The 17,537-nt window shown below is 36.3% G+C and overlaps 2 protein-coding genes across 4 annotated transcripts in view; one reads left to right on the top strand and one right to left on the bottom strand.

Annotated features, from left to right (window-relative positions):
• The window catches only part of LOC115214173 (COP9 signalosome complex subunit 3), a 53,291-nt gene extending 49,277 nt beyond the window's left edge, over positions 1-4,014 (bottom strand). Inside the window, exon 1 of the mRNA XM_029783260.2 lies at positions 3,864-4,014. Within this exon, the coding sequence (XP_029639120.1) occupies positions 3,864-3,918 (55 nt within the window). The 5' untranslated portion in view covers positions 3,919-4,014. The remainder of the gene's footprint in view (positions 1-3,863) is intronic.
• The window catches only part of LOC115214057 (hexosaminidase D), a 53,975-nt gene continuing 39,264 nt past the window's right edge, over positions 2,827-17,537 (top strand). The window contains exons 1-2 of one of the 3 annotated variants that reach the window (XM_036504717.1): positions 2,827-3,253; positions 16,146-16,182. In XM_036504717.1, the coding sequence (XP_036360610.1) occupies positions 3,229-3,253; positions 16,146-16,182 (62 nt within the window). In that variant the 5' untranslated portion in view covers positions 2,827-3,228. Of the gene's footprint in view, positions 3,254-11,819; positions 12,168-16,145; positions 16,183-17,537 lie in introns of those variants that run through there. The other 2 variants (XM_036504716.1, XM_029783098.2) reach the window with 2 other exon arrangements.

Raw genomic sequence — 17,537 nt, 5'->3', positions numbered from 1 at the left:
AGCAAATGGTAGCTACATGGTTTAGACCCTGTCAATTGGCCTATCTCAAGAGGATTAGGTTTTTGTAATGTCTAATATGGCTTTAAAGTGAAAAATCTTAGCAATTAATTCAATCATAGAAATATACTGTTAGTCAAATTGTCCAACCCATGCTAGCATGGAAAGCAGACGTTAAACGATGATGATGATGATGATTAAAATGAATCAATTCATATTGCTGTATGTGTTGGGTAATTTCTACAAACAATTTTTCTTTGTACTCAATGTGTAACATGTTAAAAGTGTAATCTATAACTGTGAAACACAGGCATAATGAATGTAGAAAATTTAAAGAGACATCAAATAATGTATGAGAAATTTTATTATGTAACATGAGCCCTTTTATGTAAAAGGACTGAACGTCAAAATCCTCAGGATCTGAAGACTGCATTGTACTCAAAAGTCTGCTTGGCACGGTTTCTATGGTTAAATGCCCTTCCTAATGCCAACCACTTTACAGCATATTCTGGGTGCTTTTACATGACACCAGCACTTTTGAGGTCACCATGCAGCTTGCATGACAAAGGTCCCCTTCAACTGAGTGAGGCTGCAGTAGAGAGGAAGGCATCTATTATAAGACTTTCATTTACACCAAGCTTTCACACTGCTCACCAGGTTTCAAAACGTGAAACCACATCAACAACCTTTTGAGGTTAACAAATGGCAGACAACAGTTCTTGTTTCTTTTCCAAACTTTTCTTGTTAGTGTTACACCAAAAATATTGTTGCCATGACATCACATATTAATATAAACAGAAACTGCATGCCATGCATCTCAATTCTCAGTTAATACAGCAATGCATCTTTCTATCACCTTCCTGACTTCTCAACAAATAAGAGGATCAACAATAAGTAAGCTTTCACATAGTAGTTGTTTCTACCAATCCTATTACTATTACTTTGCAAACTAAAGGCAATACCAAAACTAATGTTCCATCAAGCTATGTCTTTTTTCTTTCTTCCTTATTATTATTTTACTTCAACATTAAGGTTGTTTAAAGAACCTTAGTTTCAAACTTCAGTATTTAAATATCATCCTCATCATAAACTAAATGAATGAATCTGCAATAGCACACCCAGTATTGTCTCTGTCAACACATTTGTTAGTAATTTACAAATACAGAGGTTGCTTGAGGTTTTAAGTCATGCAATGATCAAGTTCTCATTTTGAAGGATACCACATTAACTTAAGCCATAGTGAGTTTTTATATACATATATATATCATTATCATCATCGTTTAATGTCCGTTCTCCATGCTAGCATGGGTTGGACGGTTTGATCGGGGATCTGGGAAGCCAGAAGGCTGCACCAGGCTCCAGTCTGATCTGGCAGTATTTCTACAGCTGGATGCCCTTCCTAACGTCAACCACTCCGAGAGTGTATATATACATATATAAACGTTACTTGGAAGAGGATGCGTGGCGTTCAATCATATAATAATAATATATATACATATGAATATGTACATACCTACATCTATACTCCTTTCAGAGTCGATAAATTAAGTGCCAGTTGTATACTGGGGTTGATCTAATCAACTGGCCCCCTCCCCAAAAATGTTGGGCTTTGTGTCTAGAGTAGTAAAGAATATTTTGGCTGGATATGGCCAGTTTAAATGCTTATGGGTTAAACAACAATATTTGTGTAGTAAGGACATTTGCTTTGCACCTGCATAGCTTCAAGTTCAATTCCACTGCATTGCACCTTAGTCTATGAGCCAATGCATTGATCATAATTTTCAAGTCCATTTTCCCATGACAACATCACCCACGCAAGTCACTGCATCTCTCCACTCACTTCACTTCTTCAACACTTGGCACACACACACACACACACACACATAGCAACAAAGAAAAGGTGGCATTTCTACTGTATGTCAGGTTTTTAAGCATAGTTTTTACAATTGGAGGTCTTTCTTTGCATGAACCACCTAAAAGTGTGGACTGGGAGCACTTTATTGTGTCATAGACACTTGTCTAAAAGGCTTACAACAGGACAAAAAAAAATATTCTTCCAACTGATTGATGGTTCTCTTCCCCCATTTGGGGCTTGTATGTGTTACTGCTTGCACAGTTCACACACAACCTTGTTTTTTTTTTTGCCGTTTTTTATAGCTGGACACCATTCCACAATATTAACTGCTTTCTCAAGAAGGGCAATAGCATACGCACAATTTATTGCGCCACAGGTACTAGGGAGATCGTCTCCAACATGAATAAAGTGATACCTTTCTCTACATCGTTCTAGTTTTTTTCCTTCCAAGTGAAATCTGGTAGATGGAGACTGTGCGGAATCCCATCATGTGCATGTGTATTAAGAGAAATTGCATTAATAAACAGGCGAGTCAAACAAAAAATGTGATATTCGAATTACATCCCTTTATGCCAAGGTGGACTTAGTCATTCGACAAAAAGATATCAATAAAATATGTACAACACAAAATAACTATGATCGATAAACACGACTAAAATTCATGAAAGCAGTGTCCTCCCAGCACGGTCGCAATTCAAAAACCGAAACCAGTAAGAAATATAATACTAATGTACACGATTTGAGTGGTGAAGAGAGAAAAACGGTAGAGTACCAGACTTGCAGATCATCGTTATATTAAGTTCAGATTTCGGTGATGTTCTTCCGAGATATCAATAAGTAGCACCAAATCATGTACTAGAGTCATTTTAAATTAGCACCCATCCCTCTCTAACAATAACCTACACATGTACAATAAATAAATATATATATATATATATCATATTAGATAATATGATATAAAAGTTATGAGTGATTCGACAAAGTAAATCTTAATTTCGAACAACAAAGAATCGAAGTCGGGTAGGAAAGCTTAAGCAGTGACTCAAAACAAATAAAAGATATAGGTGGAAGGTGCCAAGTATTAATTAAGAAGAAAGGGTGAGAAAATATCAAAAATACTGCAGTTATAAAAATGACATCAGAACTTAGAAACAGAAGGTGTAACAAAATCGGTCGGCAAAGAGAAGGGTGAGAGAGACACAAATGTCAGAATTTTGGTGGCGATGGAATAATAAGAGGAGTTTGTAATCTACGTGTGCCTTTCGTGTGGATTCGAGTGGAACTCGATCGCAAATTGAAACTACTCCGAAGCATTCGACAGTATAGGCGTTAGTAATCATAATTAAAACAGAAAAAAATTCCAATAGGGACAGTAGATGGTCAGTAGCCGGACTAACAAAGGTATACATGCAGGCTTATTTTTATTTTTACGATATTTATTTATCTATCTCAGCTTGATTTTACCATAACTTATTACGGGTGTGTGTGTGAGTGAGAGAGCATCAATAAATTTATCAATCTAGCTGTCTGCTCCTTTACTATTTATCAATTCATCTGTATATTATATTTATATAATTATTATCATCATCATCATCATTATTGTTGTTGTATATCTATTTGTATGACTCAATATATTACCTATCAGCCCTTATATCGTATTTATTTCATGTTCTGTGTCCATATGCATAAATCTAATGCTTATATCTGTATCTAGTAATCTATATAGTCTTATCTATCTATTTATTTATCTACATCTAGATCTCCCGGTGTCTTCCTACCTAACCCTTTGTCTTTCTCGTCTATTCTGTGAAGCTGGTAATAAAAAAAAAATCCACATCGTTTTGTATATAATAAAGCACAGTGAGGTGGGTGAAATTGAGGCTTTCGTCGCTCAGCTGGTTTATAGATCGCATTTATATAGAAAATGACAGTCATGGGGATTTGTTCGAATGAAACTGATGTCTCTTTAGTTTGTAAATAAAAGAAAGGACAACGACGTTGAAATTCTCACCTTGCTCTGATAGATGAGTTACGGTCGTCACATACTGCTCCAACGATGCCGCCATCTTGTAGCTGACAGGTCGCTTAGGAAAATAGCAACTCTACATCCGGTCCGGGCTCGGTCTCACCTGACCGGGTCACATAACAAACACTCAAAAAAATGTTTATTTTGCATTCAAAGCAAAGATTGCGTTAATCCAGTATCTATATTTAAAAATGAAAGCGTATTCTGGCTATTTCATAATTTTAAATACAACTCTAACAATTAATGAGAAGAATCTCCGTTATTGATATTAGATGTTAGCTCAGCTGCAAGATCGAAAACGGAGAACTGCAAGATTTTGGGTTCTAGTCTTATCGATATAGATTTTTTATTTTTACTTGTCTGCTGATAGATAACTACTGGTGATTTACTGGAATAATTATTTGATTTTATGCGAAATGGGAATAGTGCTTGCCCTTTATCAAAGCAGAAATCAATATTTACAGTCTGGTGCTTGTCTCGAAGAGAAAAAGCATTTTAGTTTCCACAAATTTTACTCTTTAAATTTTCTTTCTTAAGTAAAATCCTTAAAATTCCAATGAATTTTTAAGTCATCAAAAGTAATTTTTGAGATGGTTGAACCCATCAGACAAGCAGCTATTCATTGTAACAGTAAACATTTAAAATTTTAAATAACCGAAGTATTCGAAATTATTTGTTCCTGTGCACTGCATTAATTTGAAGTACGCTTTCCGTAATGAAATTACAGAAAATTCAACTTCTGAGAATTTCCCAAACAGTGTTCGTAGTTATTAATGTAAACTCCGATGAAAACATTAATTACTCGCTGCTTCTTGAATTGAGGCGTGTAATAATACGTGTATTAGTTAACGGGAATGACAAGTTTTTTTGTTTGTTTTTTTTTTATACACATTACCTCTTTTATCGATAAGTTTCGCACGCATTTTCTTTCCGTTTACTAAGTGAATGTTCCAACAGACACACAATCATGCATACAGATTATAAATAGTGTGTGGGTGTGATCATTTTTAAAGAATCATAAGAGCAGAACATTTAGTGGGTGGAGACTCAATATACTAAAAGTAGAATCAACTTTATTACAAATTCGTTTTGAGTGGACCTTCAAGTTTCTCCCGACGATTTATTCAACCAAACTTGTTCCAGTCATTAGATTGCGGCTATGCTGAGACGCCACCTGAGCGGTTCAATCAAACTGACTCTGTCAGGTCATAATTTTAAATGTCACTTTTTTGCTGGGTACGTAAACAAACCAACACCAATTGCGAAGCAGTGAGAGACAAACTCAAAGACACACACACATATAACAGATCTTTTCGATTTAAACGGCAGTTTTTTCTAGCGGTGTCATATGAAATTGTACCTATAATTATGACCCTAGTATCGATCTATTGCACTTCAATCTGTTTTAGTGTTAGGGGTGGGGGGAAGGGTAGCTTTTTTTCTTCACAAATGTAAATAAACCCAATCTGTTTCTTAAACGAGAGACATATTCATACAGCACAGAATGTTTTTTTTACCTCAATAGACGTCACTGTTTGGTTGAAATTGCAGAAATTGAAGAAAAACAACAACAAATATCTTACAAACTATAGAATTTTTTCAATAAAGCCAAGAGAAAAAGATGTTTTATAAATACATTCTACCAGTATATGAAGTTTAAATTTTTTTAGTTACCTAGAAATTATGTTAAAAACTGCCGTTCAAACCGAAAAGATCCCATATAACTATCGGTTTACGCACAGTTTCCATATATGAAACCCCCGAATGGACAATTTTACGTTTGATTACTGCAGTAGACACTTGCCGAAGGAGTCACTTCGTGGTTGCAAAGCAAACTTCTTAACCAACCAGCCATGCTTTCATCAGTGTTGTAGCTAGAGTATGTGCCACCCGAGGCAGCCCTTGAGTTTGCTGCCCAACGCCCCCACCCATTCATGCCACCTATATAACTTTGTACAGCAAACCCAAAAGTGCCTCCCCCTCCACCTTGTCCACTCCTAGCTACGCTACTGTTCTTCGTGTGTGTGATGGTCACTCCTGTCGATTTCGACGTATGTCTGTTTAAAAGAAAAGATTTTTAAAATAAAAGAAACTTATAATAGCTTTGTTAAGCTATGCGCAAACAAACTAATGGAGACGAGAATAAATTTATCAAAGGTTTATTACTTTACGTACATCAGGGCTTAAGTCGTCAGTTATTTGTTTAGTTCACTCAGATTCGTTTCACACTCACTGTTGACATTCTTTCTTATTTTCCTTCTTCTCCCGAAAGTCCCTTTTCTTTTGCTAGCTGGCCCGTAGCGAAGCCTCTGTCCACAGTTCGTCTGTCACGAATTCTGCCCTACACTACGTCTATTTGCGATGGATGCGTGAATGTAATTTGAGTTCTGGTTTGGATTTTACATTGAAGTCACAATGAAGACCCGATAATTTAAATTTTATATAGGACTAGCAGTATCGCCCGGCGTTGCTCGGGTTTGTAAGGGAAATAACTATATAAGCATTTTTAGAGATGTAAAGTATAATAGTCATCTCAATATGGCTAACCACAAGTGGGGGGGGTTACTGTAGCTTTTTACGTTCTGAGATTTAATAATAAATTTTTAGAGAGTTACTTCCCTTATATATGCCAAAAAGATACCCGGTTTTGGTTAAACTGCACCGCAAAATGTGGGAGTAGTTAGGAATCTAAATCGTAGGAGACAGACAGCACACAACCTTACTTTTATATATAAAGATTAGACAAATATGTCTGTTGATTGCAGGATATTTTCTGTTCTTGCTCTGTTTCTTCAACTCAAATTGTTTTGATGCATCATAACAGATTTGATCCATGAAGATCACTCTAGGCAAAACTTTCCCAAGATGTCAAATTAAGTTGTAGAGATTTTAGTGATTGCTTCAACTTGTCCTTATATCTAAGGACATGTCTTCCTTTACCGCGTTATCCCTCTACTTGTTGGTCATATAAAAGAAGAAAATGATATCTATGGATAAGTTGAAGCAATGTGTATAATAGAATAAAAGGATAGACAGGCTGGTACCGGGTCAGATTATGACATGTATTTATACAACATAGAGAGAAATGAATGCTTTAGTTTAAATTACCGTAGATCATTAAAAGTTCCATTCAGGAATGTTTATAATGCTTATGTATACATATATATGAGTGGGTGTATGCGACCTTTCGAACTTTATACACACAATATAGCGAACAAAGAAAGCAGACAACATTGATAGAAAATGGAAAGGCAAACAAATAATTGTTAATAATTGAGAAAAGGCCGTCAACAAACTATCATAAAGGCGCTATCTTAAAATTCGATTGTTCTTCAAAATTATTAAACTGGATAAAATTCACAGCAGAAGATACGAAGGAAAAAGCAATCTATGAAATCAACTTAGTCGTATTATCTATATATATAAAACTGAGAATGCGTGTCTGTGTGAATCCCTAAAACTTGAGAACTACACAACCAATTTCATTCAAATTTTACACATGCCTTACTTAGGGTCCATGTAGTGTCTAACTTCTTGCCTAGGGCGAGCCCACAGTAATATCATATCTTCTCCACTATTTCAGTATTACGTGTTTAAGTGAAACAAAAACATCTTTCTATTGTAATGTCAGATACTTTCACTTTAATACTGAAACTATTAAAGTAAAATTATTATATAAGAGGGATGAACCCTTAACAGTGGACATCCATTTTGCTAGAAGAAGATCCGCTATGGTCTTAAATGCTACACCACTGGTTTTCAATTCATATTAATCAAATTAATATTCAATTTCTCACCATTATTATTTTAAATTTAAATTTAAACCCAGGACCATGTGTTTTGGAACGAAGTTTGTTACCACACAGCCACACCTACACCTATGTATGTGTGTGTATGTGTGTATAGCTGTATATGTATACATTTATTTCTATACATATAGATGTATATGTATACATGTATGTATATATATAGATGTACATGTAATATGTACACATATATATTCACATATATACATGCATACATATATAAACCCATACACAACCACACACGCATACATAGGTGCAGGCGTGGCTGTGTGGTAACAAACTTCGTTCCAAAACACATGGTCCTGGGTTCAGTCCCACTGTGTGGTGACTTGGCATGTGTCTTCTGCTATAGTCTCAGACCAACCAGTGAATTTTGTAGACAGAAACTGATAGAAATCAATTGCATATATATATGTATGTATATACGTAAGTCTGTGTGTGTCTTTGTGTTTCTCCCTCATCACTGCCTCTCAACTGGTGTTCGTTTATTTACATCCCCATAACTTACTCGTTTCACAAGAAGAAACTGATAGAATAGGCTTATCAAAATAAAAAAAAACTCTAGGCAGCATCTCATATTTGTGTTTGCCCATACAATTTATCTTTATGTGTGTGTGTGTGTATACACACACACACACACACACATATATATATATACATACATATATATATATATATTATATATATATATATATATATATATAATATATATATATATATATATATATATATATATATATATATATATATATATATATATATATATGTATGTATGTATGTATGTATATATATGGATTTCGTAGACAGAAACTTAAAGAAATCATATATATATATATATATATATATTTAAGTGTATGTGTGTGACTTTGTTTCTGAGTTTCATCCTCATCACTGCTTCACAACTGCAGTTCGTTTACTTACATCCCCATAACTTACTGGTTTCACAAGAAGAAACTAATAGAATAAGTACTAGGCTTATCAACATAAAAAAAGCACTACGCTGTGTCTCATATTTTTGTTTGCCCACTCAGTTGTATCTATCAATTTATCTTCGTGTGTGTATATATATATATATATAATACACACACACGCACACACACATATATATAGACATGTATGTATATGTGTACATTCATTTTTATTATATCAAAGACAATGTATTTATGTGTTCGTGTATTACTTATACATCCGCAAACTACTGCACCGATCATAATGAAATTTGGAACACAAAATCGAAGCCTAGGAAGAAGGGTAATGCTGTGTGTTTCATACAATTTCATGGACCAAAATTACTGAATGGATCCTTATGATATCTGAAACTTAGATTCAATGCATAAGGGTGGGTACAATGCAATATGTTTGGTTTGAATTTCAGATGGCTTAAAGGGGACAGAAACCCCACCCCATGAAAATTCATAAATTTTCGATGTTGATGAAATTTCAACCATGGGTAATTGACACACATCAAGAAGTATTCACAAAGTTTCCACTTCACATGAGGATTCTAAGACACCCTAATGGGGGCCTTAACTCCCAAATTTTAGTCATTTCTTTTATGATCCAAAACTAAGTCAAAAGTACTGAATGGATCTTTACGTAATTTGGAAATTATATTCTATGCATAAGGGCCACAACCCCCATGACAGTTTATATATTTTTGCTGCTGATGAAATTTTAACCATAGATATTAGATACAAATGAAGTAATATTTATAAAATTTCATCTTCTTACAAGTTAGAAAGACCCCTTCATGGGGACTTAACACCCACAATTTTGTCATTTTATCTAAGCAAAGATGAATAGTTGTACTCTTGGAAGCTGTGGGGTCATCCGAGCATAGAAGATGAGCATTATGTATAATTCAATGGTACAACAGTGTAAGAGTTTGCTTTGACATACACTTAGATTGTGATTTCAGCAATGTGCTGCAAAAATCGTCAAGTAAATGAGAGGCATCTTTGCCTCCACTGATTCAGTTGCAAAGTGTTGAGTAAAGTTATTTGATTGCAGATCTCCTTTCAGTCCTTTTATTATCACTGGGTCACGCATAGTCCCCACATGGTAACATTGATTTCAAAGCCTTCCCAGATGAGTGACTGGTTATTCAAAGACATTTATAGATTGTATATTTATTCTGTCCAGTTACTCCAACTATGCAAACTCCAACTTTCATTTCTCCTTAGTCCTCACGTCACACAACTGTTGATGTTTATTTCAGTTGGGTCACGCCCTTCCAATTGCTATAGATTCGTAATGCATCTTACGGCTGTGCCTGTCACCTGCATGGTGAGGAATACTATATTGGGAGTGGTAACGACTAGGGTACTGTAGCTGACTGCTTATTGCGATCATTCGTCTTTTGGTTTCCTGTAGCTTTGCTCTCTTTTACAAATCCAGTGAACATATATTTCCTATTTCAAAGAAATTCAAACAATAGATATATGACCCAAGTTAAAAGGATTCTCAACAATTCAACTTCTCTGGTTGACATTAAGATGCCCACCCCCAATTGGGGCGTTAACTCTCACATTTTAGTGCTCCATGACCTCCATTTTTCAGGAGCAAAATCCTTTTAACAGGTTCTATAAGACTGGAATTTTGGAATATGCGCATAAAAACCAGTAGTATGGGATACATGTGGCACGATTACAATTTTGTTTGGGTGTGTAAAGAGAGAAATAACCCTCATCTGCAATTTTGATGAAATTCGAAACATAGGTACTCCAGTTCATTACAGAAAATATAACAAAAAAGTCTAATTCTTCATTAGATCGATAAAATGACTTAGCGGTTCGCCAAAAATGATCGATAAAAAGACTTAGCGTTTCGACAAACATGATCGACTTAGCGGTTCGCCAAATGAGATCGGTAAAATGACTGAGCGGGTCGACAAACGAGATCGATAAAATGACTTAGCGGATCGCCAAAACTGATCGATAAAATGACTTAGCGTTTCGACAAACACGATCGACATAGCGGTTCACCAAACGAGATCGATAAAATGACTTAGCGGTTCGAAAACCATCCGAATTTCTGAGAACCTCATTTTTTCTAATATATATATATACACACACGTACAGTGATAGGGGTGTATACTCAAACATAGTTATATACATAGAATAGACGCATACATACGCATGTTTGTAAGTATATATGTGCAAATACCTACTTTATAATCCTTTCTGCTATAGGCACAAATATTGAAATTATGGTGGGAGGTGATAGTCGATTACACCGATCCCAGTGTTCAACTGCTACTTATTTGATCGACTCCGAAAGAACGAAAGACAAGATCAACTTCTGTGAAATTTGAACCCAGAACGTTAAAACGGACGAAATGCCGCCAAGCATTTTGTCTGATGTGTTGACGATACTGACAGCTTGCTGCCTTTGCCTAGTTTATGACATAGAGTATATCTTATGGCGATTCCGGTCTTTTTTTTTTATTCAAGTATAGTATATCTAAGACAACATTATCATTGGGTGAGAGAGCAGCACACGCCATCAAAAGTGACGCTGGGGTACAAATATACGAAGTCCAGTATACCCACCATGACTACCCGTCCGATAAGGGTACACCAGACATGCATCACACCCATGACCTTGTAGTTTGGGCCCAGTTAGAATTTTCTTCAGGTCAAGTAACCTATCCAACTCAAAAGTTCCCCGAATAAGAATTGTTTAAGGATGATGAACGAAACACTCATGTTTCCCGGGGTGAATTATTCAAACTCCAAAGAATCTAAACACATGGCTATGATGCCCCCACTCCCACTACTCCTGCTTGTGAACAGAGATGTACATACCTATTTCTTTATTACCCACATGGAGCTAAACACAGAGAGGACAAACAAGGACAGACAAACGGATTAAGTCGATTGTATCGACCCCAGTGCGTCACTGGTACTTAATTTATCGACCACGAAAGTATGAAAAGCAAAGTCGACCTCGGCGGACGAGATACCGCAAAGCATTTCGCCCGGCGTGCCAACGTTTCTGCCAGCTCAACCACTAAAGGACATGCTCAACTGGTTATGGTGAAGCAACTGACAAGCAAGTATCCGGTATTGAGCAGAATATTTGCTGTAGCCCATCCTTTGCACCAAGACAAAATATGTACACGTTAACGCTTCCAATCAGTTAAGATCAGAAACCACCAGTCACTGCGTAGTATTGCACCAGGGCATTTATTATTATTATTATTAGTCATTTTAAAGACAGCAAGGTGTCGTTTTCGGGGAGATTTAATGGCAATTTCAATCGAACAATCATCCAAATACTTCCTTCTGCGTTCGTTCTTCCTGAACAGTAACAACAACGAACATTCACCGGATAGTACTGATGCAGGGGAGATAACTCATTGCTCTAACCATGAGGTGGAAATTAATTTCCAAAATATTAAAGAAATAAGTAAAGTTTATTGCTCCAACACTTGGCATTGTTGTTGATTGACGTCAAATTTATGTACTCAGCACACTTTCAGGTAATCTTATATGTATACCTTGTGTGTATATATATATACATATATAGTGTATGTGTTTGTAATTGTTCAGTTTATTTTCATTAAAAGTTTTGGGGTACTCTGATCGTCTTTACCTTGGCTGAGCATTTCCAGTTTTGGGAACTTCCTTATATGCATTTTCATTTACCTACTTCCATGAGTCAACGCGGATTCCTTTCCGGGATCATTCTACTTCTTGGCAGCTATCAACCGACTCTCTTTTCAAATAATATCCTACAATCTTCAAAGCGGAAGGACACATTCGATAATGTACATCTTAGATACACGATCTCGAAACGCCGTAGTTATAATATTAGATCTGCCAAATCAGTGCTTATTAGAATTACAAAACTACACGCACACACATGTGCACACGAAGTATTGTGTGCACATACACACCTGCATCGATATAGTCACATGTATGTGTGGATATTTATTTATTTTATTTTATTATTTTCTATATTTAAACTTAAGTTCAATCGCTGCAGATACAAAGAAAAAACGTTATAGTTGGTATAGCAAACTTACGAAAATTGGTTCTAATTTATTTTAGTTTAGTCAATAAGCTAACCGTTTGTTTGGAATACCGAAGCCATTTATGGTACCGGTTCTCAAACTGACAAATACCCCACCACCACTACTGCCAATTTTGGTAAGAAATTTTGCCCAGCGTATTAGTCTGTATTAAAAGAAAATAGAGCTTGCATTCAAACAATTCTTCCTTCGCCCCAATGTTGGACAAGTTTTTAAAATAGATTAAGATCTTAATTTTATTAAATGTGATAATTTGTCAGTCTCTCCACCACCTTTGCTATCCACACATGTACCCCCACTTAATACCCTTTTTAAGGGTGCAAAATTTTTTTCAACGAACCGACGATGAACCGCAGCAGGTTAACTCGACCTGCTAGAAACAGCAGCAAAATATCCTTCAGATCACACGGTAGTGTCCAAAAGAATGATAAACATTGGCTAATAGAGTCATAAATAAACAAACTGAAGGGATTATCACAGCTTCAACGCCTACGATCGTCAGTCCAAACTATGAAAAGAGTAACTCAAATTTTATTCTAATGATTCCGAAATCTCTGTTTATTCAAGTGCAGCTATGGGTGGTCCTGAGTGGGAGACAGGACTAGAACTCGGCAACATTCGAACCATTTCGTAGTCTAAATACGAGCAGACAGAAAACAGTCTGCAATAATAATAATTATACCAGGAGCCAACGAGAGAACCTGTTCCTGGTTAGGAGTGGTAGTTCCAGATCAGTCCCAATCAATCAAACTTATGACCAAGGACGTTCCAACCTTCATCATCCCATCTTATTCTCAAGGACTTGTCCTTCTTTCAAAGAGAGTAGCGTATGGTTCGAAGGAGGGTTGGCTGTTATTTCTAACAGGTCAAGCAAACGCATACAGGCTCCCACGTTGGCTTGTATTCCCTCCACGCCATCATTCCGTCTGCTAGAAATAGCAACCAAATCACTCTCAACTGATCCTATTGCCTTAAAAAAAAACAGGACACATTATATCCCAGATATAATGTGTCTGAATAAAAGCTAGGGAGATCAGATGTGGGATGTCTTTTATCACCCAACTACTGAATCAGCTCTGATCTGGGGCTAAACGGTAATAAACACACTAATTGTACCACAACTGACTCATCTTTGTTCAATCCAGATTAAGCAACTTGCAATTTCAAATCCACCTCGATAAATGTTACCAAAAAATTTCAGTAAAGCTACCTTTTATTCCAATCAATAAACCTGAGTTTGAATGGGCAAATATGTTCAATTTTAAAAGGACTTAGATGTTAATAGCTGAAACCATCAGATGATCTAGTGTGTGTAGGTAAGCAGGCAGGCAGGTAAGTAGGTAGGTAGGTATCAATCATCATCATCATTTAACACCTGTTCTCCATGCTGGCATGGGTTGGGCAGTTTGACAGAATCTGACAAGTCAGAAGACATGGCCAAGGTCAATTTTCTATTTTGACATGGCTTCTACAGCTGGATGAAGCCCTTTCTAATGCCAGCCACTTTACCGAGTGTACTGGGTGCTTTTTACAGGGCACCAGTGAGGTGAAATATATATATATATATATGTATGTATATATACACTTACATATGTACGTACGTACATATACAAGTATATGTATCGTTGTTATCATTTTATGTTCGTTTTCCATCTCAGTATGGGTTGGATGGATTGTCATGGTCCAAGTCAGTTCTTATTCTGAGTTGCCTAATTAGATACATCAAAGTATCAGATCTTTTCTATAGTTAGCTACCTTTCCTATCACCAACTACTTTTATGTATTTTATTATGGCACCAGCACTTGAGAGGTTATTGTGTCCTTGACAAGATTGAAGGAGCCTCTCAAGTTTATATTGTCTCTGCCTGTTTGCCAACCAATTTATAGAATGCACTGGGTGCTTTTTTATCATTGCACCAGTACTAGTGAGGTTGCCATATATCCTCTAAGAGAAAAGTCCTCACTATATGATGTACTCATTTATTCAGGGTATAGACACGAAAGATGGGTAGTTGCAAGACTGATGACAGAAGAAGTCAAGATAGATGGATGGAGGATATGTGAGTATGACAGTAGAATCAAAGTGATTGGGATGGGAGAGTGATCATACCAACCTTAGTATATTACACTGGTTAGAAGGAGAGAGGTGAGTGAAAGATAAATGAGAAGATATTAAGAAGCAGAGACAGCAACAGATGGGACTATTGGCTGGAGACCTAAATACAGATGCTTCCATCTTTGCTCTCTATCTTTAATGATTTTGATGTTCATTTCGCCATACTTACGCAAGTGGATGGACCTTCTCAACACTGTGTCTCATCAATCATCTTAGTCTTTATCATCTCCTCAGCAAGGTACTGCATCCTGGGATTGATCTTCACCATTTTATCTTCCTGGGTCTCCATCTATCACAGATTCCATCAACTTTGGATATCCTGCAGTTCTTTATACAGCTGTCATGCTCCATATACATCACTTGCCCATACCAGCATGGACTGCTCATTTGTACTTTTTCATTTATGAACATTACATATCCATGGAACATGATCACTTCACTGCTTCCATTTAGGGCCTGTTTATCTCTGCTGTGCAGCATCACAGCATCTTCCATGACATTCTACAATATTTGAATGTAGAGAGAGTTATCATTAGAGATCTGGACTGTGTTTTCTTATGATCCTTGTGGCTTTAGCTCTTTCGTTACTGTATTTATTTTGAGATGCTCTGTGTTTCTTTCAATTATTTTAAATATAACAAAGAATTTAGTCAAATAACTTAGTTATCATTAAGCTAGTGTTAGGAACATAAATTGTGACTAAGGTTTGGTGGCATATTTTAATACAAACCTTATGAAAACAAGACATCTGTACTACAGAGCCAGAGCCGGTTTTGGCCAGGTTGGTAATGAAAGGGTTACATACCCCTCCTGTCAGAGCTGCAGTTAATATGATAAAGTAGTGAACTGGCAGAAACATCACAGAATCAAACAAATGCTTTGTGGTATTTAGGTATAGTCCTTTATGTTCTGAGTTCAAATCTTGTGAAGGCTTATTTTGCTTTTCTTCTTTTCAGCATCTGTAAAATAAGTAACTTGTCAAATACTAGGTTGATGTAATTGATCATACTCTTCCCCTGAAAGGTGTGACTTTTTGCTGATATTAGAAGTCAGTGTAAGTATTACCTGTAATTAACTGGGAACTGATTAGAACAGGTATAGGAAACATTTTTGAGAGGTGAGCTGCATGAGACATGGCTCATCATAGAGGTGGGCTGCACTACTAAAAAAACTCAAAGTAATTTTCCAGAAAGTTCTGCAGACTGCAGTCTTTGTAAGACTGGATTAAATACCATCTCTTCCCTTAAAGAAATCAATAACGACAATTATGAAGCTTATATACATATTTTATCTCTTTTTATATTTTTCAGGTCTTTCTGCAATGAATGAGTCTTCAGATTTTCACCAGTAAGTATTAGAAGTTATCTACAGGGAAACTTCACAATGTATATTTAGGGATAAGTTTCTAGAATTAGCTGCATATCATTAGTGCACATAAGCTGATGTCATTGTATTTACTGTACAGTCTGTGTATATAGTCTTGTGTAGGTGTATCATCATCATTTAACGCCAGCTTTCCATGCTAGCATGTGTTGGACGATTTGACTGAGGTCTGGCAAACCAGACTCCAATCTGATCTGGCAGAGTTTCTACAGCTGGATGCCCTTCCTAATGCCAACCACTCTGAGAGTGTAGTGGGTGCTTTAACCTGCCACCGGCGCAAGGGCCAGTTTGGTGGTACTGGCAACGACCACATCCAAATGGGGCTTTTTACGTGCCACCTGCACAGGGGCCAGTCCAGCGGCACTGGCGACGTCCTCACTCGAATGTTTCACGTGCCACCAGCACAAGTGCTAGTATGGCGACGCGGTAATGATCACACTCAAATGGTGTGCTGAACGTGCCACCGGCATGAAGGCCAGTTTGTTGCTCAGGCAACGATCTCACTCGTATGGTACTCTTAGCGCTCCACTAGCAACGTATGCCAGTCACCGAGTTTGATTTCGACTTCAATTTCACTTATATGTTGTAAAGCGGTCTTTTGCAACTGTTTTATCTGTCTTTTGACAACGGTTGTCACTCTGACAGATATTGTTATACTACCCATTTGTTCTCATGTTTTCTCATTTATGATTGTGATAGCTCTTCCCATGTCTAATTGCATTCTGACACAAGTGTTTTCATTTATCATATTCACGAATTTTTTGTTTGTTGTAGTCACAACATTTCCTGCTGACAAACTATTTATTTTTTCTTGTTTGTTCCATTTTTCTATCATTCTAGTTTGGCAGTGCAATTTTATGTCCTGTAAACTCATAGGGAAAACACTTTGGTTTTTTATATGAACAATTTTTTCACAGGTGCATCCTACCACATGCAATACATTTGTATAAATGTCTATATATAAATGTAGGCATATATCCATGCAAGGATGATGTTGAGTATGCATATATACATATGTGTGTGTGTATATTTGTACATATATATATGCATGCACATGTGTATGCATGTGTGTGTGTGTATGTATATATATATGTCTATTCACACATGCAGCGACTGTGAATATATGTCTGTTATGAGTGTGCATATATGTATATTTGTTTATGTTTTTGTATGAGTATATTTATTTATATAAGCTCTAAGATAAGTGTAAGCATTTTTTCTATGTGAAGATGAAGTTATATATACATATATATATTTCTTTTTATACATGTATGCATATACATGTATATGTATACGCATGTGTGTGCGTGTAGAGGACA

Source organism: Octopus sinensis, linkage group LG7 (assembly GCF_006345805.1).
Source record: "Octopus sinensis linkage group LG7, ASM634580v1, whole genome shotgun sequence".
Taxonomy (NCBI): domain Eukaryota; kingdom Metazoa; phylum Mollusca; class Cephalopoda; order Octopoda; family Octopodidae; genus Octopus; species Octopus sinensis.
The sequence above is the reverse complement of the archived record's forward strand: the minus strand, read 5'-3'. Positions and strand labels throughout refer to the sequence as shown.